Genomic DNA, 24,501 nt, shown 5'->3' with positions numbered 1-24,501 from the left:
GGAAAGAATAATGACTGAAATCAGAGTAATGGAGTTCAAATCTGAAGCTCCTTTTAGCTCTGGGTCTGTGGTTCTACAATCACTTCTATATCTAGGACCCTGTGACCACCATGTTCCTGCCCTGTGACCCCATGGTCTTGATCCTTTGACCTTCTGAATCCTTGGCCATGCTTCTGCCCATAACCCAATGTTCCTGACCTTTTGATTTTGAGAATTTTTGGCCATGATCCTGCCCTAGGACTCCATGTTCCTGACTCTTTGACTTTCTGTACCCTTGGCCATGATGCTGCCCCAGGACCCCATGTGCCTGACCCTTTGACCTTCTGTACCCTTGGCCATGCTTCTGCCCTATGACCCCATATTCCTGGTCCTTTGACCTTCTGAACCCTTGGCCACGCTTCTGCCCTGTGACCCCATGTGCCTGACCCTTTGACTTCGAAAACCCTTGGCCATGATCCTGTGATTCTCCCCGTGGCCTAAGGAAGAAGTTGGCGGCCCGGCTTCAGGAGGCAGAGGAGGTTGCCGAGGCAGCCCACGCGCGGTGCTCCTCCCTGGAGAAGGCGAAGCTGCGGCTGCAGACCGAGGTGGATGACGTGAGCCTGGAGCTGGAGCGGTCCACCTCAGCTGCAGCCGCCCTGGACAAGAAGCAGCGCCTCCTGGAGCGGGCCCTGGAGGAGCGCAGGCGCCAGGAGGAGGAGACTCAGCGGGAGCTAGAGGCTGCGCAGAGGGAGGCTCGAAGCCTCGGCTCCGAGCTCTTCAGGCTCAGGCACAGCCATGAGGAGGTGCTCGAGGCCCTGGAGACCCTCAAGAGGGAGAATAAGCACCTGCAGGGTATGAGCCTTTGCCCACCAGCCCTGGGGACAGCATCTCAGGGGCAGGAGGTCATTCTGGGCATCAGGAGCTTCCACAGTCAGGGTTAATATGGAGTCCCTTAAGATCATAGAGATCACTGCAGTCAAAGATCATTCCAGATCACGGGGTCTTTAGGAGGGTTGGGGTCATCCTGACATCTGAAGGTCATTCTGGCATCTAGAGGAGTCATGCTGGGATTGGGCGGGGGTCATTCCATGTTAGGGGCATCCCTGAGATCTGGTCTCACAGCACTTTCCTACCCTCCCCAGAGGAAATCAGTGACCTCACTGACCAGATCAGCCTGAGTGGGAAGAATTTACAGGAGCTGGAGAAAGTGAAGAAGGCACTGGAGGGAGAAAAGAGTGAGCTCCAGGCCGCGCTGGAGGAAGCTGAGGTCAGAGCAGCTGGACCCGCATTCCTCTCACTGATCTCCAGATGCTGACCCTCCCAAACTAACCTCCTCACACTGACCACCAGAACGCTGACCACCTGGATGCTAACCTCAAAGCACTGACCATGCTGCCCCCTGACTCCCTGTCACTGACTTCCAGGGGGCCTTGGAGCTGGAGGAGACAAAGACTCTGCGAAGCCAGCTGGAACTGTCCCAGGTGAAGGCAGACATGGACCGGAAGCTGGCAGAGAAGAATGAGGAGAGTGAGAACCTCAGGTGGGAAGGCCAGAGGCAGCTCCGTTCGGCCCAGGCTTCCCCCAACACTGAGAAGCTGCTCAGTGACTCCAGGCCCATCACCCTTAGAAAGCAGATCCTGGGTCTGGGCCTCTCTTGGGGAGGTAGAAAACTGACTCAAGTCCTTTGTACCCCTAAACCTCCATACATACATTAGGGGTGTGTGTGTGTGTGTGTGTGTGTGTGTGTGTGTGTGTGTGTGTGACACAGAGAGACAGAGACAGAGTAGAGAGACAGTGTGTTGTGTACGTATGTGTATGAGAAAGAGGGAGACAGAGACAGAGTATATGAGTGTATGAGAGAGACATACAGAGAGACAGAGACAGAGAAGCAAAGACAAAGACAAAGAATGACGTGAGGGTGGTATGATTGTAACAAGAATCTAAGATAGTTCACCAGTCAATAAACATTTTTATCACGGGGGATCAGGGAGAGAATTCCAGGAGCAAGGAACGCCAGTGAAAACGCCCAGAAACTGGAGCTGCAGTGTCTTGTGCAAAGAGGGAGGCCAGTGTCACAAGATCAGAGTACAGGGGATGGGGATGAAGGGAATAAGGTGTAAAAAGACTGAAAGGCAGGAGAGCAGGTAAGAGATTGTGAAGCACCAGGTGACCTAGATGGATGGAAAGAACTTTAGAGAGGAGGCTGCTGAGTGATGGTGGCAAGGGGAGGGTCTAGAAGTGGTGATGAGGGCCCAGGAGCAAGCTGCTTCCTCCTCCTCCTGCTGCTGCTGCTGTGTTGAGGGGCATGAGGGAAGGAACAATGAGCATTGGAAGAGGGTGACCAGGATGCAGTGTCTTCCAGAGGGAGCCAGGCTTCCAAAAGATTTCTTTAGGCCAGAGGGGTTTCACAGAGAGAGGGACTACCTTGTTGAATACCAGAGTATTTTTATTGGATGATCAAACTCTACCACAATTGTAGCATCTCCGAGACGGAAGGGACCTTAAAGACAACCTAGTACAAGACCTAATGGAGCTCAAGTCATTCCTACAACATCCCAGACAGGTGGCCATCTAGCCTTTTTTGAAATACTTCCATGATGGGGAGCTCACTCCAGGCAGCTCCTTCCATTTAGACATAGCTCCTAATTGATGGAAGCAGTGGTCAGTGGCAGGAAGAAGGGACCAGAAGGGCTAGGAGCTGGCGCCTGAGAGGACAGGAGTTAGCGGGTAGTAGAGGAGACTCGGGTTGATGAGATGCTGGCAGTCACCTAGGCAGGAGGCCCTTCTCACTGATCCTACCCTGCCACCCCTCACCCCAGACGGAATCACCAGCGCACAGTAGAGTCACTGCAGGCTTCACTGGATGCTGAGGGCCGGGCACGGAATGAGGCGCTGAGGCTTAAAAAGAAGATGGAGGGGGACTTGAATGAGCTTGAGCTGCAGCTGGGTCATGCCACCCGCCAGGCCAGTGAGGCCCATGCAGCTACTCGTCTGCTGCAAGGCCAGCTCAAGGTGAGACTGTGGCTGAGGTAGGAGGGGAAGCCATGGGGAGACACCAGAAAACTAAGGGCACACCAGGGAGCTGAAGCTTGGCAGAGGAATTAGCGGTAGGACAGAGGCTTTGGGGCAAAGCTAGAGAGCCACAGGAGAATTCAGGGAGCAGTAGGGTATACAAGGAGCTGTGGGCAGCTCTAGAGAGGCAAACCCAAGTATTCGGAAGCATGGCTTTAGACTGGGGCTGGATGAGATGGTCTCTGCCTCACCACTCTTCCCTTCCCCTCCTCTCTAGGATGCCCAGGTGGCCCAGGATGAGGCACAGCGTGTGGCTGGGGAGCTGCGGGAACAGGCCCAGGCCTTGGAACGAAGGAATGGACTGCTGCTGGCAGAGCTGGAGGAGCTCCGGGCCGTATTGGAGCAAGGGGAGAGAGCCCGGAGACTCGCTGAGCAAGAGCTTCTTGAAGCCACCGAGAGGATCAACCTCCTGCACTCACAGGTGAGGCAGGACAGCAAACAGGCCTCACACGGGGCTGTGTACATAGCGGGTGCTCAACAAATATTAACACAAATAATTACTACTATCCTTTCTATATTTGTCAATAATTTCTATGTTTACTAATGCATTATAATTTATATATCTGTATGCATGTTTAAAATAAATATACTGAATTAACATGAGACACAGGACATAGTGGGCTTTGGCCCCACAATGGGACACGCCAGATGCTAGGCACAGGAACACAGGACCTGGAAACACAAGTGCCCCTGAGACCTTCAAGACCCCCTTCTTCCGGGGCCCCATGAGTCCTTTCTGTTCAGGGCCTGCCTGGGGCACTTGGTACTGTCCTTAGCAAGGGTTCTTCATCTGTGACCTTTTTGTTTTTTTCAAAATATTTTGATAATTGTACTTCAATATAACTGGTTTCCTTTGTAATCCTATGCATTTTATTTTATGCATCACTCTAAGAAGAGATCCATAAGCTTCCCCAGACTGTCAAAGGGGTCCATGACACAAAGGATTAAGGACCCCTGCCTTAGGGGGGACCCAACCTAGATCTAACTCTGACTCTCTCTCTCTGTCTCTGTCTCTCCCTCCCACCTCGACCCCCTATGCTCCCAGAACACAGGCCTTGTCAGCCAGAAGAAGAAATTAGAGGCTGACATGTCACAACTGAGTGGTGAGGTGGAAGAGGCTATGCAGGAAAGCCGTGAGGCTGAGGAGAAGGCAAAGAAAGCCATCACTGATGTGAGGGTCCAGAGGCTGGCCTGGGCTGGGGTGGGACCAGTCCTGGGGAGGGGGGCTAGCCTGGTCCATCTCAGAGCAGGAAGAATTGGGCTGGGACTAGAACAGGAGGGCTTCAGGACAGAAGGATGATGATAGGATCACAGACTTTGGGCTAGAAGGGATCCCCACATTTTACTCATGAGGAAAATGAGGTCCGGAGAGCTTGAAGTGATGCCAAAGGTCACATGGCTACTAAGTGACGGAGCCAGAATCTGAACCCAGGTCTTCTGACTCCAAATCAGAATCAGTCTCTAGAGTTAGAGGGTAGATTAGAGATCTACCTCAATCCCTCCCCCTTTTTTTTTTTGGTGAGGGCAATTGGGGTTAAGTGACTTGCCCAGAGTCACACAGCTAGTGAGTGTTACGTGTCTGAGACCAGATTTGAAGTCAGGTCCTGACTCCAGGGCCGGTGCTCTATCCACTGCCACCTAGCTGCCCCCCTCAATCCCCTCTTTTAGCAGAGAAAGAAACTGAGGCCTTGAAAAGTTAAGTCATTCAAGGTCAAGGTCATAGTGACAGAACCAGAATTGAAACCCAGACTTTCTGACTAAATCCAATTATCTTGATACCATGTTGCCTCTATCCAACAGGGAAGTGGGGAGGTCTCAGTTAAGGGGGAAGGATGGAATGACCCTCAGAAGGGGGCAGGGACAGTCAGTCAATAAACATTTATTAAGTGCCTGCCACATACCAGGCACTGTGCTGATCTCTGGAGATACAAAGGCAAAAGGCAGGCCCTGCCCTCGAGGAGCTCACAGTCTAACGGGGGAGACACATGCAAACCGCCTATGTACAAACAAGCTATGTACAGCTTAAATCGGAGATAATCAACAGAGGGAAAGGATTGGCATAAGGAGGGGATGGGGAAAGGCTTCCTGAGGAAGGTGGGATTTTAGCTGGGAAGAATGCCAGGAGGCAGAGATGAAGAATATTCCAGGTACAGGGACAGCCCATGAGAATGCCCAGCCTGCAGATGGCGTGTGTCGTGCCCATGGCACTGGATTGCAGAGTATGTGAGGGTCAGGAAGACTAGGACTGTGACTTGTCTGCGCCCTCTGCCCCTACCCCCTCCAGGCAGCTATGATGGCCGAGGAGCTGAAGAAGGAACAAGACACCAGTGCCCACTTGGAGCGCATGAAGAAGACATTGGAGCAGACAGTGAGGGAGCTACAGGTTCGACTGGATGAGGCTGAGCAGGTGGCCCTCAGGGGTGGCAAGAAGCAGGTCCAGAAGTTGGAAGCAAAGGTCAGTCCCTTCCCAATGTGTCTCCATCCTGCAGAACATCGGAGACCTCACCCCTGCCTCCTGCCTCACTCCCTCCCAGTCTTGCTCTGATTCAGGCAATCATCTCCCTAGATTCTCCTGGCCTTGCTAGGAGGCCCCTATCTCCCCAGCACTTTCCAGTGTAGGGAATCAAAACTCAGCACACCTTGTGGCAGGAATCTCCTGTCCCCTCCCCGCCTCAATCAGGATCACTGCTAGGCACTGGAGGGCTCACTAAACTGACACGACCCATGCTATCAACTGTTTGGAGCAGGAAGGGGTGTTTCATCACCCCAGGGATGAGCAGGCTCTCTCCTCTCCTAGGTGATCCCTTAAGCATCCCACTGCTTCCTGGGGAAACAAAGACATGTGACCCCCTAGATTCTAAGATGCTTCCAAACTCCTCAGGCATTTTCAGATTTCTTCTGGGCATTTCTGACCACTCCCCTACCCCTTTGCATTTTTCCTTGGCCTCAGACCCCAGATGGATTCTTCACCACCCACCAACTGTCTTGGATTCCTTTTTGGGCTCCTACCCATTAGCGTGCTTGTCCTTTTTTTCACCCCTTCTCTCCTCAGCATGGTTATTCTCCCCTGGTTCTAGGGAGATCAGAGACCTAGAGCTGAAAGGGACTTCAGAGCTACCTAGAGTAACCCCCTCATTTTATAGACAAGGAAACTGAGGTCCAGGAAATTGTGATTTGCCCAAAGTCACACAGGTAGTATCAGAATCAGGACTTGAACTCAGGTCCCCTCGGGCCAGTCAGCACTCTTCCCACTGTACCAATATCCTACCTCCCCGAACTCATGACTCTAGCCTCATCTGCCCACTGTTCTGCAGGTACGAGAGCTGGAGCTGGAGCTGGACGGGGAGCAGAAGAAGAACGTGGAGGCCCAGAAAGGCATTCGGAAACACGAGCGCCGAGTGAAGGAGCTCACTTATCAGGTTGGGGGGGGGGGGACCAGGCCTAGGGACTCCAGAGCTGGGTAGTGTCTCTTGGGCTGCAAGAAGAGTTCACAGCTCTGAGTGATCCCCACTGTTCCTCCTTCCTCAGGCTGAGGAAGACAGGAAGAACTTGGCCCGCATGCAGGATCTCATTGAGAAGCTACAGAGCAAAGTCAAGAGCTATAAGCGCCAGTTTGAGGAGGCGGTGAGTGTGTGTGTGCAAATGCACACGTGGCTGTGTGCCAGGCATTAATTTTCCCCTTTTATGGGAGTGGAAACTGAGGCCAAGAGAAGTGTGGTTTGGCCTAACCACCCACATACAACTATTTGTGCGTAATCCTACATGGTAGGCACTTAATATAATGCTTGTTAATGGACTGCTCCTACATGTGACTGCTGCTTCCCAGGAGCAACAGGCCAACTCCAACCTCGTGAAGTATCGGAAGGCTCAGCACGAGCTTGACGATGCAGAGGAACGAGCAGACATTGCAGAAACCCAGGTTAACAAGCTTCGGGCTCGCACTCGGGATGCCCTGACCCCTAAGGTGAGGGCCCAGGGATAGAAGGGCAATAACTTACTCCCCAGAGTGAGAGGTGGAGAATAGAAAGAAGTTTCCCAAGGGGAGGGTCTGGGGGGGAAGGAAATTCAGAATTCCTTCTTCTTTGCAGGGCTGTCTGTGCCTGTGGGTAGGAGGGAGGGAGGAAGTAGTCATGGGTGGTGAGCTGAAATGTCTGTACCATTCCCCAGCATAAAGAGTGAAGGCACGGAAGCCCCAAAGTCCTCAGGGGCCTGAGACTGAAGAGGAATGGTTGCTGCAACAGCATCACGGACCCGTCTCACTGCTTCGTCATCCTATCCACAGTATCTCCAATCCCTTCTAATTTACCAAATAAATGCAACTTCCTTAAACCTGGCCTGTTTCATCTGCCTTTTGCTAAAGGGAGGGAGAGGGGGAGAAACCTTTATGGGGCTAAGAGTAATGAAGAACCTGTGAGTTAGACTCAGGCCCCTGGGCAAAAACAGCACAAAGGGAGGGAAACTGGATCTAGACATCCCTAGTCCATCCAGTCTCCCAGACTCTAGCATTGCTCACCCAAACAAAGGTCAGTTCCACACCCCTCACTTAAAATACTTTAATACTCTCCATCTAATAATCAGTTTATTTGCTGTTAATAAATTGGTAATACTGTGGTGCGGTCCTCATCCTGGGGGAGGGGAAGAGCTTTCCCAGGGAGAGCTGATCTGTGTGTGTCAGCCCTGGGGACAGTCAAGGGACACAACTCCATGACATTTGGATTTAAAGAAGACAAACTTCCATCTTTCCCAGAGCTGCTGGCAGAACTCCTGGGAGCATGGGCTGTTGGACCAAGACATTGGGACCTGGCCCTCCCTGGGCAAGTTCCTTTGCTCTGCTGGGGGCAGCCCCTTTGAGTCCAGTGTGGGAAGGAAAAGTGAGTCAGGCTGTCCGGGGTTTAAGGCGGGGAGACATGGGACAGGTCAGGACAACACGTCTTTTCATGAGCAGCCTATGCATTAAAAGGTGGCAAAACAAAAAAGAATATGGGGAGAGGGCTCAAATAAACAACAAACTGCTGGGGATGGGCTGGCCCTCATTCTGGGAGCTCAACCTGGGAAGGAAACCCAAGAACTCAGGACGGGCCTGTTGTCCAAGGGGCTGGACTGGTCCTGGGCTAACCAAGGTAAGAGTCCCACAGGATGGGCTCTGGAGGGTTTAAGGACTCTCTGGACCCCTTTCTCTGTATTCTTCATCAGCACTGGGCCACCCTACCAGAGAATGAGGGACAACATACTTCTAAGTCTGAATTCTGGGGAGGTGGATACTCTGTGGAGAGCTTCCTACTACTCCTTCTGGCCTTTCTCTGCCTCCAGAGAAGGCTAAGTGTCCCAGCTGTGGGGTGAGTGGTATACCCTCTCCCCTTCTCTCCAGTCCCACTCCCCTTGTACAGAGGACTGTAATGCCAGGGTGGAAGGACGTACCACAGAAGAGCGCCAAGGAAACATCTGAGATAGGAAGATTTTAAGTTCCACTCGGCCACAGATGGGGGCAGTGAACAACATCTAAGCAATGGTCTGAGGCTCCTTCCCAGTGCTTTCGGGAAAAGGATTCTCCCCGGGGGGAGAAAAACGATGAGAGGCTTGGAGGGAACACCAGACAAAAAGATGGAGACCCTCAAATTCAGTACCAGGTCTCAGGAGCAAGGGGAAGAGAGGAAATGATGAGTCCGCCTATAGCCCCTGCTCAGAAACATCTGAGTTCATGTATCAGTGACTCAGGCCAGGAGCCTGCAGCACAGGCCTAGACTTAGAAATGGCACCCAAACAGAGGGCCTGGTCAGGAAAAGCTTCAATTGTGAGGGATTAGCGACAGAGAGGCAGGAAAGAAGGAAACAGCTCTCGGTGAGCCCTGCCTTCCCCAGGGAGAGAAAACAGCACTGTCTCTTCTGGGAAAAGGTATTTTCTCCTTCAAGCCAGAAGTCCCTGAAATGTCCCATTCCAGGAGCAATGGGAGCAGGGGGTGGAGGGGGGAGTAGCAACAGGGGGCAGGAGTGAAAGAGGGGGCCCACAAGGTCCATGGATCCAAATGGAGAAGTGCACACACACCACACTGTAATCCCTGAATCACCACTGTCTGCAAGATGTTCTCAGAGGCCTGGCCCTGGAAGGTCACTCTTCTGTGAAGTTTCTATCTATGTCCATATAGGGTTCCTCGATATAGCTGACCAGGGCACAGGGTGACGTCCCGGTCGGGACTTAGCAGGATGGACACAGTCTCTTTCCAGTAGGTAAAACTAATACAGGAGCTCTATGGAGAAGAGAAGGGAGAAAGGGCTGCAGAGATAGTACCACCATGTATTCCATTTCACTGTTCCCTCACCCAAAGCTAGAAAAGGGCCAGCTGGTGCCATCGCTCATAGCTCCTCCCCCCAGGGCAGCTTCATCCTCCAGTTAGGACTGAGGCTTTGATGAAGGGGAGAGAAAGATGAACCTTCTGTGTCTAGGCCACTTGGTATACAAAAATTGGACCTCTTAGTCCACACTGCCCTCAGGAAGAGGCGAACAGCCTCCAGGAGGCTCTAAGGCTGTGGGAGAATTTCAGAATGAGGGCAACCAACTAGACTTCCCCAATATTTAGCACACATAAGGGAAAGAGGGTGTGCAACAATGCACACAAAAAGTTTAAGAACTCCTCGGTGGCTTTGGTTTCCTTGATATGAAGGGGCCTATACTGGAGGCCTGGCTTAGGTTTCCCCTCTCCTGGTTTTTACAATCTGTTTCTAGGCAGTACGGCATTGCCTGCCCATTTTATAAGATTCAAAATAACAAGGCCAGAATTGATCCTTCTCAAAGAACTAGGCAGGGGGAACGGACACTCAAGGCTGGACCCCTTCTTATTCCCTCCCTCTGTTACCTCCCCTCCCCGGCAACACTGGGTTCAAGGGATAAGCTCCATTCACAGCCTATCCCCAAATGTGGGAGTATCTGCCCACCCCCCTGGGCTCCCACACACTCCTACATTCTCTAAGCAGGTGCTGTCCTTGTCTTTATGGAGGTAGTGCTGCTGCCAGAAGCGCAGGAGGCTGTGGAAGTTGTTGAGGATGAAGCCAGGGTATTTCTCATCATATTCCATCTTCTGGAGGGCATTCAGGTACCCAGGCAGTTTGTCTTTCCTCCGAGCAAGCATCAGGATCACCAGACTGGTGTTCAAGCAGCTGACGTTCTCCTGAAACACCCCAGCCCCACCCCACCCCAAGCCAGTGAGCTCAGAGCCAGGACAGCGGGTATGGAGCCCAGACAGGGTGAAGGGACCACCTGCCAGGTTGAGAGGAGGAATGGACTTAATTTTATGGAGCCAACACAGTAAGAACAGGCAGGAAAGGAGTCCCAGGGCCTTTAGCTCTGACCTTAGGTGGGGAGATGAAGGGGTTCACCCATGTCAGAGGCCTGGTTAGAGGCCTCCCATTTCTTCCTATAAAGTTGGGCTCTAGACAGGAGGTTTGGGAGCCTAGGGTCCTAGGGGCTGAAGCTATTCAGTGCTATGAAGAGAAGACTCAGGAACACAATCACTTGTATATCTGGAGGGCTGGTATAGGAAACATAACTAGGAGCAAGGGGTGGAACTTGTGAAAGCAAATTTCAGCTGAAGATGAAGGAAAAAAGCTCCTAACAATCCAAGTTGTCCAAAGTGGGCTCTTAATCACTGAAGATCATCAAGTAATGTCTGGATACTCTAAGGGGATCTCTGCTTAGTTAAAGGCTGGACCAGATGACCCATTAGTTCCCCTCTGACTCTGTGATCTTAAAGCATAATAGATGACCACAAAACAATGTTTCCTGCCTTAACTAGCCAGCAGTAATCACAGCCAATCCAACTCCTGGCAGAAAGGCCTGTGGATTAGAAATAAAAGGACCAGGATTCCAGTCCTTAGCAGTCTAGTTCCGTCACTTGACAGCTGAGAGCTCAAGGAATATACTATGGACCTCAGTAATGTCATGTCTAAACTGGGGAGACTAATTTCTGACTATCTACTACAAAGGGTATTTTTACTAATGGGCTATTAGAGCCAATGGAGGGAGGAGAGTCGGGTTTGTAAATGCTTCCTAAATCCCAAAGCTTTTGTTAGAGTGATTGTTGCTGTTGTCTCTGAATTCACTCTGACATCCAAAAGCTAGCTCCTAGGACCAGTTCCAGATGTCCAGGAAGGGATCTCTCTGTAACTTTACTGGTCTTTCCCAATAACCCCTGATGTCAGGAAGTTTGTCACATCTCATCTAAGTCTCTCACACTGTAGCTCTTGCACATTTTTTTCAAAATTTTGTTCAGCAGAGATGGAGAACATTTGGGCACCATCCTCTGGACACATCCTTCATAAGTTTAAAAGACCACTAAGACTTTTAGTTTCCCAACTTCTCCTTAACTGTCTTATTTTACCACCTTTTGCTTCATCCTCACTCCATACTCCTTGCCTCTCTTCTGAGGCACCTGTCTCAGTATACCACTATATTTCACTGCATAATCATTGCCACCACATAATCGTCACACCCTGTTTTTTGTCTGTTTGTTTAGTATAAAATTGATTTTAACCTTTTATCACATGACCATCACATGGCATAAATCTGTTCATCACACCACTTAAAAAGTAAACAGAGCAGCAATGTATTTATCAGCAGCATGTGCATAGACACTGCAAGCTGTGAGCCTAGAATTCTCAGAACATGTGCAAACAGGAGCATTGTCAGTATTCAATTTTAACAGATATTCATGAATATTCCATGCATCCTAATCTTGCACCACAGACAGCTTAGTAATAAATGATTTTTAAGTAATACCAACACAATTTTTTAAAAGTTTCACATAATGGTCACATCCCACTTTTCTGCAAAAAAACTCATAAAATCTGTGATGATTATGTGGTAAAATACAGTAGCTTGCCGAGAGTTAAGAGGGCTTCAATGGTAGTTTTTTCCTGTAAAAGTTAAGGGACCTTCCTTTCTGATCAACCCTAGTAGTATTATGCACCTATGTAGGCAAGTTTACAAGGTTTCTCCTCTTGGACCAATAACTGAAGGGTCCTCATCATATCAAAGAAACAAGATTTCCAACAGACAGAATGTGCTCCTGTTGGAAAAAAGAACAGGATTCCCCAAGAAGCCCAGAAGGCTAGGCACACAGAATAAAGGGAGCATGGCCAAATATACAGGAATCTGAGTTATAGAAGTTGTCACCATGACTTAATACTCGTGCTAGCTACATACTCTTGAGTATCCCATTTTAACATCTTACCTGTGTTAAAGTCTGCACATGAATAATGTTAATGAGGCGGAAAAGGAAAGTAGTTCTGTTGGACATCTGGTACATGTAGGATAGCAGGCGGCACTCTGATAAAACGTGTACAACTGTGGGGCAAATAAAAAAGGTCAGGGTGGTCTGCAATAGAAATTAAGAGCCCTCATCTGCCAGTGGGCCCTGGCTCAGGCCAAACAAAACAACTTACTAAGCTTCAACCTTTGTTCCCTGAGAGTCTGATTTGTCTCCTTACAGCAGGGATCACAGAACACTGCACAGAGTAGGTATTCAAAAAGTGGCTGGCACCTAGATGAACTATAACTTCTTTGCTCTTACCTCTAAGACATTCCTCCTGTTTGGAGTACCCTCCCCTTCTAAAAATCCACATCCCTCTTCCTGTAAAATAGTGCCTTGGAGTTCATCTCTCTCGGGAGCTTTTCTTTACCCCACCTAATTTCCAGGCCATGACTATTCTATGTGGAAAGGCCTCCTCTTTCAAATATTCCCAGGAGTGGGGAAATAATATTGCAAAAAAGAAGTAATTAGGATATCCTTTGTCCTACTTCAATACTGGTGACAATGTTATCACATAATGCAAGCTAAGAGTCCTTCAGGGCTCATATGTGAACTGCTACAGAGCAGGCACTAATTCATTTATGCAATCCTGGGCAAATTCACTCCAACCTCAGTATCTTATGTACTTATAAAGACATATACAAGGTACACAAGGTTGACTTCTCTGGACTTCAGTTTCCTCCTCTGTGAAAGAAGTGGGGTGATTTCATTGCCTATGAGGACTACAACTAGGGGTGTGGAATGCTGCATGTATTGTCATATACAGTCACTGTGTTGGTTAGTTTTGGTTTTGCTGAAATGCCTTTTTTTTCTTTCTTGCAAGAAAGAGCTTACTGAATACAGAAGGGAAATAAAGGTGATATAAAAACAAAACATATTAATAAAAATATTTCAAACAATAAAGATAACAAAACAAAAGAGAAGGGTGAACGAGATGGTTTCTGAGGTTTCTTCTAGCTCTGACACAGTCTGTGAGCAGCAAATCTCTAAAGAAGGAGCCAGGTAGCCACTGGCAGCTTACATAGGAATCTCTGCCCATTTTTTAGAGCTAATTTCTTGGAAAACAAGGAGAACAGGTGCAAGACATTTCCACATGAGGATGATATGTGGAAAATGGGAGAATTAAATACATTTAGCAACAGAAAAAATTCAATGAGTCCAGACCAAAAGTACACATAGGAAATTACAAATGGTGATATCATAAATGAATTAATTTTTTGAGTCTATCAAGAATCACAGAGTATTTGAGCTGGGATGGGCCTTGGGTATCATTTAGTCAAACTGTCACATTTTACAGTGGTGCCTGAGACTCAGAGAGGGTGACCTGCCCAAAGTCACACGCTAAGTCAGTGACAGAGCCATGCCTAGAATATAGATCTCCGGCCTCCCAGGACAAGGCTCTTTCCAAGACTAGAACTCAGTGATGAACAGATCTCAAGCATTAATTTTTTTTTCATTAAAATTTATGACTCACTGGTTATCTGTCCATGTCTCAATACTTATGCTATTTACACTCTTGTAAATACAGTACATTACGTAATATCACAGTTGGCCTTGTTAGCCAACTGTCTTCTGAAAGGGAGGACAACTCTATATAACTGTAAGTTTCTCAAAAGCAAGAATTACATTACATCTAATTTATTTCTTTATTTGTTTGTTTGTTTGTTTATTTGTTTATTTATTTTTGCTTTTTGCTGGGTAATTGGGGCTAAGTGACTTGCCCAGGGTCACACAGCTAGTACATGTTGTGTGTTGTGTGTCTGAGACCGGATTTGAACTCAGGTCCTCCTGATTTCAAGGCTGGAGCTCTATGCACTGCACCACCTAGCTGCCCCAAGAATTACATTTTATATCTTATATTCTTTAAAAATGCTTAGAGTATGGGGGCAGCTAGGTGGTGCAGTGCATAGAGCTCCAGCCTTGAAGTCAGGAGGACCTGAATTCAAATCCGGCCTCAGACCAAACACTTGACACTTAACTAGCTCTGTGACCCTGGGCAAGTCACTTAACCCCAACTGCCTAAAAACAAAAAAAAACCCCCAAAACAAAATAAAATAAAAATGCTTAGAGTACCCTGTATAGGATTCTACAGTGACTGGTCAATAAATTCTGACCAACACAGGAGGAAAATTTGCCAGCTAAGCATAGAGAGAGATCATCAAATCTCGCTATCAGGGGCAGCTAGATGGCACAGTGGATAGAACTCCGGCCTTGGAGTCAGGAGGACCTGAGTTCAAATCTGACCTCAGACACTTAACACTTACTAGCTGTGTGACCCTGACAAGTCACTTAACCCCAATTGTCTTGCCAAAAATAACAACAAAACAAAATCCAGCTATCTTAAGTTTTTAGTTACTCCTATTTTGCTCATGTAAGTAGTACGTGACAATACAGATAAGATCAGATGTTGGCTACTGCATCAAGGAAAAAAAAAATCAGAAAATTCAAGGCTTAGGGTTCTGTCCACTTTTGTATTGCAAAGGCTAAACAAATGTTAGGAGGACACTTCATATAATTATGATAGTTGCCATTCCAGAAAAGTATGACTCTGAATCCATTCTATGAAATATAAAACTTAAGGAATGCAATATTTTCATTAATTCATTGACTAAAATTACCTTAAGCATAGCAGAAATGTCTGATCCAGCTACACCCCAATGATCAGTCCTCATACAGTGGTCTAATTTATTGATCCATTATTTTTTTATTTCCCTGTACTGAACAGTTATGGTTAGGGGATGACCTGGGACAAGTCCCTTCCCTTCTCCGGGCCTCAGTTTTCTCACCTGTCAAATAAGGAGGGTGGACTAGATGATCCATAAGTATCCTCCTGGTTCTAATATTTTCCAGTTCTATTACAGGACATTAGTTGACACTGGGCTACTCAAGTTAAATAAACAAACACCAATGGTGGTTTGCATCACACAGTAGGGATTAGAGAAGAAAACATCACAATTTCAACAGTGTCAGGAGAACTAACACTATATTCTCTACCACAGGCCAGTTACTAAAAGGCTTAGAAAAGTAGATAAGTAATTTTTTAAAATTTGACTACCCCCTTGTGTTAAGTTGCAGTAATGCAAACAGTTTTTAATCATGTAGAAGGCAAAAATTAGAAGGAAAATTCAACCACTCTCCTGCTCATCTACTGCTGTCAATAAGGAGGAAGGCTAAGAACAGCTTCAACCTTCACTGTTTTGTAATGAATGTACTTTGCTCCCTGAGGGGCCACCTTTTTCCTTTTACCTTTCATGTCCGACTGGTTTTCAAATCGGTCAAGAGAGAGTGTGATACAGCGCACCAGCATGTTGGAGTCCACCAATGAACTATTGATCTGGCTCAGGAAAACCTGGAACTACAGCACAGATCTCATTGAGACACATTGTGGGTAGTGGAAAGCATTCTGCATGACTACACCTGGGAGGCTTAACAGATAGGCTGTGGGTTCCTGTCATCCTTATTGCCTATTCAGCTATTGAGACCCTAATATGTGGTTTCTTTTCATTCCTTTAATTGCCCCTGGCTATCTCTGAATAGTCAATAAGAGATCTCATGTGGAAATCCATGTCTGGTCAATCCCAACTTATGGGCAAACTGACAAGGGTATATACCCGCTGGGTCCGCAGGCTGACTATCTATGGGACCAAAACTTTAGATCCCCTAACCCTCAAACCACCTGCATGCTGAAGCTTCTGATCTACTTTTACAAGTACTCCAATGCCTTCAGGCAGTGATTCTCTATGGAAGGGGGCTTTGAAGCCCACCTTTCTAAAGGAGTGTGACTCTTAAGAGCCACTGTTTTAAATGGGTCTTGTTTGTAATGCATCCCCCTATACTTAATAAAATATTCCCAAGAGATAACACCTGACACTCTACCTAACCAATAATACCTCCCACTACCCCACAATGCTCCACAAACAGGCTGGTCCAGATGCAGTCCCCATCACATGCTACCTCTGCTAACACTTTTTCTTCCATATGGGACACTGACCTTTTCTCTATTTGAATTCTACCCATTCATCAAAGTCTAGATCAGATGTTACCTTCAGCATGAGGCTTTCCATAAAGGCCCCAGCCCATACCCATCTTTCCCATTTCTTTCAACATTAATAGAACTTATCATAGGAACCTCACAATCTAATGTAATTCTATACTCTCTTAATGATTTTTTTGGGTTTATTTTGCATGTTTTGTCCCCCCAACTATAGATAACGAGCTCCTCAAGGGCAAGGACCATGTCTTCTATTTCTTTTGTCTCCCTTACAGCTCCTCATTAGGACTGAACACATAGTAGGTATTCAATAAATACTTGTTAACTTCCTAATTTCTCAGTGTTCTGTACTTTGGGATCTGAAGGTAATCTGTCCTGCAGACCACAAACAGAGCTGAGTACACGCCAAGAATTCTCAGATTTCGAAAAAGATATGTTCGTGCTAACACAAATTTCTGAAGACAGATATGGCAACCACAAAAGTTTCTTATATTTTACCTTCTCATCTGTGTTGATATATTTATTGAATCTTTTAAAAGCATCGATGTTGAATTTCATCAGTTCACCCAGGAGATCAAAGTAACTCTGAAGCACATCCCTGGATTTACACTCACTGTCCACGATGCAATACAGAATATGCTATTGTGGAAACAAAACAAAACAAAACAAAACAGGATTCCTGAGGAGCCCAGAAAGCTGTTCTCCTGGAGCACAGACAAACTAACTAAACACTTGGAAATCCATGTTGCTATGAACGGTGAACCACAGAGGTGGGATTTATTCATGAAATAAAGATTTCAATCTAGTACTTCATAGAATCCTAGAGGTGAAGAAAACCTTAGAGGTCATCTAGTTCAAGCTACAGCCCAATGGAAAAATCTCTCCCACACTACTGACAAGTAGTCATTTGGCATCTGTGCACTTCTGGTGACAAAGAGCTCTCTACCTCACAAAGTAGCCTGTTCCACTGCTGAACAGCTTTGATTGTTAGAAAACTTCCTTATATGAAGCAGAAATTCAAATACTGAGTTGAACTCAGATCTGTAGAAACCTCCTCTCTGCCTGGATCCAAATCTTCAGTAGAAGTCACTTACTCCAAATGACCAAACCCCAGGGCCTGACCTGTCTCTGAGCTGGGGCAGCACAAGTACTTGAGGTGGCAGAGCTGTCCCCTTAGTTACTCTCCAGGTGCTGGTGGGGATGACTGCTAAATTGCTCTGAGGTAACAAAGTTAGTCATGGCTCTCTGCTGTAAATGGAGGAGCAGAATTGTCTTTAGAAATAAGATTTTGACATTTCTTTAGTACTGAGGCTGTTCAAGCTTTACTCTTAAAACAGCTCCCCAAGATCACTGCCCAAACATCATAGATCTCTTTTGTTAGTGTACTTACACTTGTCTTTCCCATATATAACTGGAAAAGGAAATGCACCCATCATTTGGTGAAGGAGGAATAAAAGATAGCCAGAATAGTGCTGGCACCTTCCCGCTACCAGGAAAGATTAAAAGAAGCAGTTGCATGTGCACAGGGTATTGGATTCACACAAGACGTAAGGGTAAGGATGGGCTATACAGGAAAGAGAGCACTCACACTCAGGGGCATCACTGGTCCATTGAAGTATAAACCTGAATTAAAGGTAACACCCATTACAGTGTGGTAGAAAGAGTGACAAGCAGAGAGGTGGCAGACCCAAGTTCTAGTATAGACAAATCACTTTTCTCTGAGCCTCAATTTCCTTTTCTGCAAAAAGGAGTTGAATTAAATGATCTCTAAGATTTTATGCTGCCATAATCTAAAGGACAGGGGCTGAAGGCCACTCAGTAAATAGCAGATCATTTGAGAAGGCCTTGGAAGTACAGTTAAATACCCTCTTTCAGTTGTTATAGGGAAATAAGCATTATAAGAAATTCAATTAGCTCAGTAAAAATTTTCAAAACACACACACACACCCAAAAAAACAAACAAACAGACAACAACAACAAAAAAACCCCACTGTGCTCTAAAAAAAAAATTTTTTTTAATCCCTCATCATTTGGGTACTTACCTCTAAAAGGCCCCTCTTCAGCAGGAACATCTGATCAGCATAGGAAGTGGCCCCTCGGAGGAAACTTTCAACAGCCCTTGCTTGCCAAAACCTGTGACCCAAACATAATCTGCTGTTCTCCCTCAATGAAGTTGCCAGCTGGTAGACAGCAGCCCCATTTTTCTAAACTCCAGACACCATAGCAATACATTTTTTCCTGCTGTTCTGCAAGTATGCTCCTTAACTGTTTCAAACTTCGATGTCTTAAAAAGGGAGCTCAGTGTAGCAGGAAGAACACTGAATTTGGAGAAAGATGACTTGGGGCTTGAGGCTAAACTCTGCCTCTTGCTAAAAGAGTACCCTTAGGTAAGTCACTTCCCTTCCCTAAACCTCAGTACACTTACCTATTAAATGGGAATAATGATACTTGTACTACTTTCCTCACAGGGAGTTAAAGGCTCAAATTAAATAATGTGTTAACTATAATAATAACTAGTAGTAGTAGTAGTAGTAGTAGTAGTAGTAGTAGTAGCAGCAGCAGCAGCAGCAGTAGTAGTAGTAGCTATTTCATCCCTAACTAACTGCTAGTGGGCTCCTCATGGACAGGGAATTCATTGGCTACTTCCTTGTTTTCCTAATATTCATAATTCCTAATATGCTATACTAATATGTCAGAAATATAATTCATGTGTGTGACTCAACTCAACACACAAGAGTGAAAAGGGAGAAGGTCGCTATGGGAAGAAAACCAAACCCCTGGAGTAACTCTGGGATGACTTCCTAACATCTCTGTTAACTAACAGACTAACCTGGCAAGGCTGTGAGGTGTCAGTCACTCCAACTGAAGTTGGACCTACCTGAAGGAGGACTCAGTTGGCTCTTTCTTCATGACTTGCAGCAACCGAGTTAACAAACCTCTTTTTCCATCACAGACCAAACTCCTAAAATCAAAAGACAAAAGTAAAAGTTGACACAGAGCTGAGAGTCTAGAGAAGGAAGGGGCCAAGACATGACTTAGCCAACAAAGGAAATCAGCACTGTCTAAAAGATTTACAGGGTTTTCAGTTTTAGCCCCAGAGTCCAGGACAGGCTTCCTGTGTTGGCAGTGACTGGTGAAAAGAGTGAGGGGAGTCTTTCCAGACCAGCTGGCAGCCACACAGCACAGCTGGCTGTGCTTCCTCTCTAGGACCTGTGTCTCCCCAGGGGACTCTAGGGAACTCAGAATTTAACAGCCAAGCACTTCCCTCACACATTTTGGACAAGTTTTCCATTTCAACTTATCTCCCCATCAACTCTTGGGCAGCTTTTCCTTCCCCAGACTACTGGCCAGTGTTCAGATGCTGGACATGTGCCTGAGGTTGCACTAGACCTGGATATAGGAAGAGTGGGTCTGGAACAAGGTGGAATGGAAGGCAGCCAAACTGGGCATACTCAGGAAGTCAACTTCTCCTTCCTGTCCTTCAGCCTCTACTTCTAAACTGCTTGTATCAATGCCATCACGTCAAGTGAAGTATATGACCTTTTTTCCTTCCAAAGCCGCAACAGGGTGAATCAAGGTGAGATTTCAGCGAGTTCCGCTGAGGTTTTCCACTGGAAAAGACTTACCTGTCTGTGTTGACAACTGCATCTACCTCAGGGATATTGGCCTTGAGGGAGATTGCGCTGAGTTCATTCAGTTCTTGGCTATTTAACAGCAGATACTTGTTCCTGAAACAGATAGGATTTGAGGCAGTTAAGGGGGAAGAACTATGGTTTCCATATTGGCCAAAGGCTTTCATTTGGACCCTGCAGTCTGTGCAGCTGCCATGTTCTCGGGGCTTATGAGACATTTTGTACCATAGATTGTATCACCTACTTCCCCGACAGCTCTTGCCCTCACCAATATCTTTCCATCCTGAATATCTACAGCATTTAGGGACTGTACTAAATTTTGTACTGGATTGTATTGTCCTTTCATTATTTCATATGCATAAGTGACATATACAAAATATATCCAGTTAGACAATAAGTTCCCTGAGGGCAGAGACCAAGTTTTCTCTCCCAAGAGCCTAGCATAGGGCTGGGCACACAGTATCCTCCTGGTGGATGGAGCTCTAGAAATGATTCAACAAAAGAGATACTCCCATGACTTCAGCTAGGCCCATACCTTTGTGGGTGTTTGGGACAGGAGAGAGCTCTGTATGTGTGTGTGTGTTATTATGAGTTGTAGAATGGCACTAAAAGCCAAGGCTGCATTCCTGCCCCCAAGGAGTAGGAAGATTTCTCCCTAGATTGATTTGACTACAGCAGATCACTTCTGGCCTCCAGAAAATAAGTGGGGCCTTTTGCCAATAGATAAATGGTAAAAGGATATAGACAAGCAGTCTTCAAAAGAAGAAATTCAAACTAACAAAAAACATATGAAAGAATGACCAAAATCATTAATAAAAGAGAAATGGAAATTAAAATTATGAGGTTTCAACTTACATCCATCAGACAATAGAAGACAAAAATGACAGAAATGGAACCAGGGTTCCATATGGGAACACAGTCACACTAAAGCACTGTTGATAAAGCTCTGAACTGGCTCAATTCTTTTTTTCTTTTTTTTGGTGAGGCAATTGGGGTTAAGTGACTTGCCCAAAGTCACACAGCTAGTAAGTGTTATGTATCTGAGGCCGGATTTGAACTCAGTTCATTCTGACTCTAGGGCTGGTGCTCTATCCACTGCGCCACCTAGTTGCCCCAACTGGCTCAATTCTTCCTGAAAATAATTTGAAACTATACTAGCAAAGTCACTAAACCCTCTGACCCAGTGACATCACTACTAGGCATATACCTCAAGAAGGTCTAGGAGAATGGGAAAGGTCCTATATATACAAAAATATTTATATTAGTACTTTTTGTAGTGACAAAGAGCTGGAAAGAAAGTGATTAGGGAGGGGCTAAAAAATTATGGCATATGAATGCAATAAAGTATTACTATAAGAACGACAAACATGATGAATTCTAAGAAACTTGGAAAGACTGGCATAAACTGATGCAGAGCAAAGTAAGCAGAACCAGGAAAATTATTTACATGACAAACACAACAATGTAAAGGAAAGCAACACTGAAAGAATTCAGAACTATGACCAATGTGATGACTAACTGTGACTTCAGAGGACTTATGGCAAAGCATGCTTCCTGCCTCTTGGGAGAGAGGTGGTGGACTACAGGTGACCAATGACACACATATATATATTTTCAGACATGGCCAATGTGTTAGTTTGTTTTACTTAACTGTATTTATTTGCTACTAGGAAGCTGTTTCATGTTGGGAAGTAGGTGGGGACAGAAGGGGGAAAGTTATTAGGAATCGAGTGATGTAAAGAATATCAACAGAAAAATTTTTTTTAAATCGTGCATAGGAATAACTTTCTTCCTTCTTATTGACTTGACTTCTTTCATCTCCCACACAAAATTCTGTTCTTCTTTTTGTCATTTTTCATGGTTACCATAAAGTTCACAGCAAGCTGTATACTACGGTCCTAACATGACAAGTCATTTGACAGTGATGGCAAGACTGACAATGCCAGAATTAAAAGACCTTCCTCAGCTCCCTGAAGTGAGGCCGTGACTCACACAGCACAGCTAAAAGTGTTTTCCACATTCGCTCTATTAAGTCAGTCAGTCAGTAATCATTTATTCAGCCCTCACCATGTGCTGAGCATTATGCTAAGTGCCGGGGATACAAAGAAAGACAAAAGAGAATCTTTGCTCTCAAGGAGCCTACAATGTAATGTACCTGTTTCACATTTAACCGCCTAGTGGCTACTACAGTTTTCTCTTTCATGTGTCTCCCTAATGAAACTGCAATCTCTTTAGTACACGGAAGATTCTTAATAAATTCTGTTGAATTAAATTAAATAGAATATAGAAGGACTCTGCCAGGACTCAGTCTATTACATTTAGAGTATCCAACTTAATTCAGGTCTCAACAGTGTTCCTCAGAACACACAACCTGGTGTAGTGTGGCTAGAGAGAGAGCCAGCTTCAGTCACTAAGACCAGGGTTCAAATACTGCCTCTGACATCTTCTGGTTCAGTGACCCTGGGCAATCCACTCAGCCTCTCAATGAGTGTTCCAGGCAGCTTAGCAGGGACTAGAACCTGCAGAATTGCTCATCTGCATTCGCAGAGAGATTTCTCTCAGCAGGAATTCTCTACATCAATAAAATCATAATATGAAAAAAATACTTAGAAAGAGGAAATGGATGTTTGGTAGAATCGTATCAGTAGGGTATACTCTGACTGCCTGGCTATTCTGAACTAGGGCTAATGACTTGGAGGAAAAAAAAGAAACAGCCAACATAAAAATCTTTCCCAAAATGAGGATCATACTTACTCGTGGTGATCACTAAAACTTTGGAGAAGTCTCAAAAACTGTATCTTTAAGGTGATGTCCTAAGAAAAAGAAAGCAAAATGCCTTCAAAATAGATTACAGAATCTGCTAAAACAAGAATTAAGCATCTATGAAAGCAAATAATACAGACAGGTATGTGACCTCAGGAAAATCAATTCCATTCTCTAGGTCTGTTACATCATTTGCAAAATGAAGGAAGACATTCATTAATAAGAGAAGTGCAAGTTAGAATTTCTCTAAGGTTCTACCTCATATTCCAAATGGCAAAAATGACAAAAGACAAAAATAAAAAACGCTGAAGGAATTAAGAGAAGACAGGCAGACAAACACATTATAGGTAAAGCTGTGAATTGCTCCAATAATTCCAGAAAGCAATTTAAACTACACCAGAAAATTCACTATGCTGTACATTCCTCTTCGATCCAGTGACACCAGCACTAGGAATGACCCCTAAGGAGGCCACAGACTTAAGGAAAGGTCCCATAAATACAAAAAATATTTACAGTAGCACTTTTTGTGGTAGCAAAAAGCCTGGAAACAAAGTGAGTGCCCATCTCTTAGAGATGGGCTGAACAAACGGATATAGGAATGCAATGGAATAGTACTGCACTGTACAAAATGGCAAACATGAAGAACGAAGGGGAACTTTGGAGACCCTGTGTGAACTGAGGCAGAATAAAGTAAGCTGAAGTAAGAGAATAGGCACAATAATGTAAAGGAAAACAATGAGAGATAACAGAACTATGATCAATGCAGTCATCAACCTTGATTCTAGAGGACTGATGGTGAGGCATGCCTCCCATCTCTTGTCAGGGATGTGTTTAGATTATAGGAACATAAGAAAGAGGACAAACATGGCTAATGAGTTGGCTTGTTTTGCTGAATTATACTTCTTTGTTATGAGGGAAGAGGGAATGGAGGAGGGGGGTCGTCATTAGGAAGCGACACTTATTATCGATAAAACAAATAAATAAAAGGAAGGTTGTGTATTTTGCTCCTATACTCAAGGTCATGTGTCCTGCCTTACTAGGCAGTCACCTCTACTTATGAACCAAACTCCTGAAAGAGAAAAATACACAAAAGAACTCACTGGACTACAGTCACAATTCTGGTTATGTCCATGTAGAACAAGGGTGGATGTTGAATGCTTCCTCCATATCAACTTGTCAAACAGATTATTAAGCCCAGGGATCAGTTTGAATTCTGCTATCATTTTATGAACCTAGATGGGGCAAAAAGTAGAGGAACATTAACACCAAAATACTGTCAACTCAGCCAGTGATACATGACATAGAAATTAAGCGATATGGGATGTCTTCAGAGATAAAAACAGTAGATTTAGGGGACAGGGTCACAAAATGGGGGCCTAAATTTGCAAAGTTCTGGGCCACCAAACAAGATATTGAGAGTCCTCTTAGGCCACTGTCCTCAGAAATAGTCTTACTATATACCCTGAGGAATCATAACCTCTCATGAACCACCCAAAGGCTAAAGAGCTGTTCCTTGGGTGGCAGCCATGTTTATAGCAGACCAACCAAATTCACGCCAGCTATACTAACACACATGAATAGGTTATAACCTTAATACAAAGCCCTAGGTTAACCTGGGGAATAGGCTATAGAGAAAAGAAGGTCATTCTGACTTTCTTCACCAAAGATGTCTCCTACTGCACCACAGGTGCTTCAGGAGGAGGAGCAAAGTCAAAAAGGAATCCTACAGGAGTCTCACCTAAGCTGTTCTCCTTGTATGCCTC

The 24,501-nt window shown here is 45.7% G+C and overlaps 2 protein-coding genes across 3 annotated transcripts in view; one reads left to right on the top strand and one right to left on the bottom strand.

The window, feature by feature from the left end:
* MYH7B (myosin heavy chain 7B) overlaps window positions 1-7,384 on the top strand; it is a 44,655-nt gene extending 37,271 nt beyond the window's left edge. The window contains exons 33-43 of one of the 2 annotated variants that reach the window (XM_078150260.1): window positions 482-831; window positions 1,122-1,246; window positions 1,404-1,519; window positions 2,799-2,991; window positions 3,269-3,472; window positions 4,097-4,222; window positions 5,336-5,506; window positions 6,366-6,470; window positions 6,580-6,675; window positions 6,878-7,015; window positions 7,219-7,384. In XM_078150260.1, coding sequence (XP_078006386.1) covers window positions 482-831; window positions 1,122-1,246; window positions 1,404-1,519; window positions 2,799-2,991; window positions 3,269-3,472; window positions 4,097-4,222; window positions 5,336-5,506; window positions 6,366-6,470; window positions 6,580-6,675; window positions 6,878-7,015; window positions 7,219-7,230 — 1,636 coding nt within the window. In that variant the 3' untranslated portion in view covers window positions 7,231-7,384. Of the gene's footprint in view, window positions 1-481; window positions 832-1,121; window positions 1,247-1,403; window positions 1,520-2,798; window positions 2,992-3,268; window positions 3,473-4,096; window positions 4,223-5,335; window positions 5,507-6,365; window positions 6,471-6,579; window positions 6,676-6,877; window positions 7,034-7,218 lie in introns of those variants that run through there. The other variant, XM_020998796.2, reaches the window with a different exon arrangement.
* Window positions 7,385-7,590: 206 nt separating this feature from the next.
* The window catches only part of TRPC4AP (transient receptor potential cation channel subfamily C member 4 associated protein), an 80,852-nt gene continuing 63,941 nt past the window's right edge, over window positions 7,591-24,501 (bottom strand). Inside the window, exons 10-19 of the mRNA XM_020998798.2 lie at window positions 23,839-23,970; window positions 22,730-22,788; window positions 19,970-20,071; window positions 19,222-19,305; window positions 18,386-18,476; window positions 16,842-16,982; window positions 15,599-15,707; window positions 12,275-12,387; window positions 10,007-10,213; window positions 7,591-9,295 (exon numbers count right to left, since the gene is read on the bottom strand). Of these exons, the coding sequence (XP_020854457.1) occupies window positions 9,176-9,295; window positions 10,007-10,213; window positions 12,275-12,387; window positions 15,599-15,707; window positions 16,842-16,982; window positions 18,386-18,476; window positions 19,222-19,305; window positions 19,970-20,071; window positions 22,730-22,788; window positions 23,839-23,970 (1,158 nt within the window). The 3' untranslated portion in view covers window positions 7,591-9,175. The remainder of the gene's footprint in view (window positions 9,296-10,006; window positions 10,214-12,274; window positions 12,388-15,598; window positions 15,708-16,841; window positions 16,983-18,385; window positions 18,477-19,221; window positions 19,306-19,969; window positions 20,072-22,729; window positions 22,789-23,838; window positions 23,971-24,501) is intronic.

This window comes from Phascolarctos cinereus, unplaced genomic scaffold (genome assembly GCF_003287225.1).
Source record: "Phascolarctos cinereus isolate Bilbo 61053 unplaced genomic scaffold, phaCin_HiC Scaffold_2;HRSCAF=192, whole genome shotgun sequence".
Classification (NCBI taxonomy): domain Eukaryota; kingdom Metazoa; phylum Chordata; class Mammalia; order Diprotodontia; family Phascolarctidae; genus Phascolarctos; species Phascolarctos cinereus.
The sequence above is the reverse complement of the archived record's forward strand: the minus strand, read 5'-3'. Positions and strand labels throughout refer to the sequence as shown.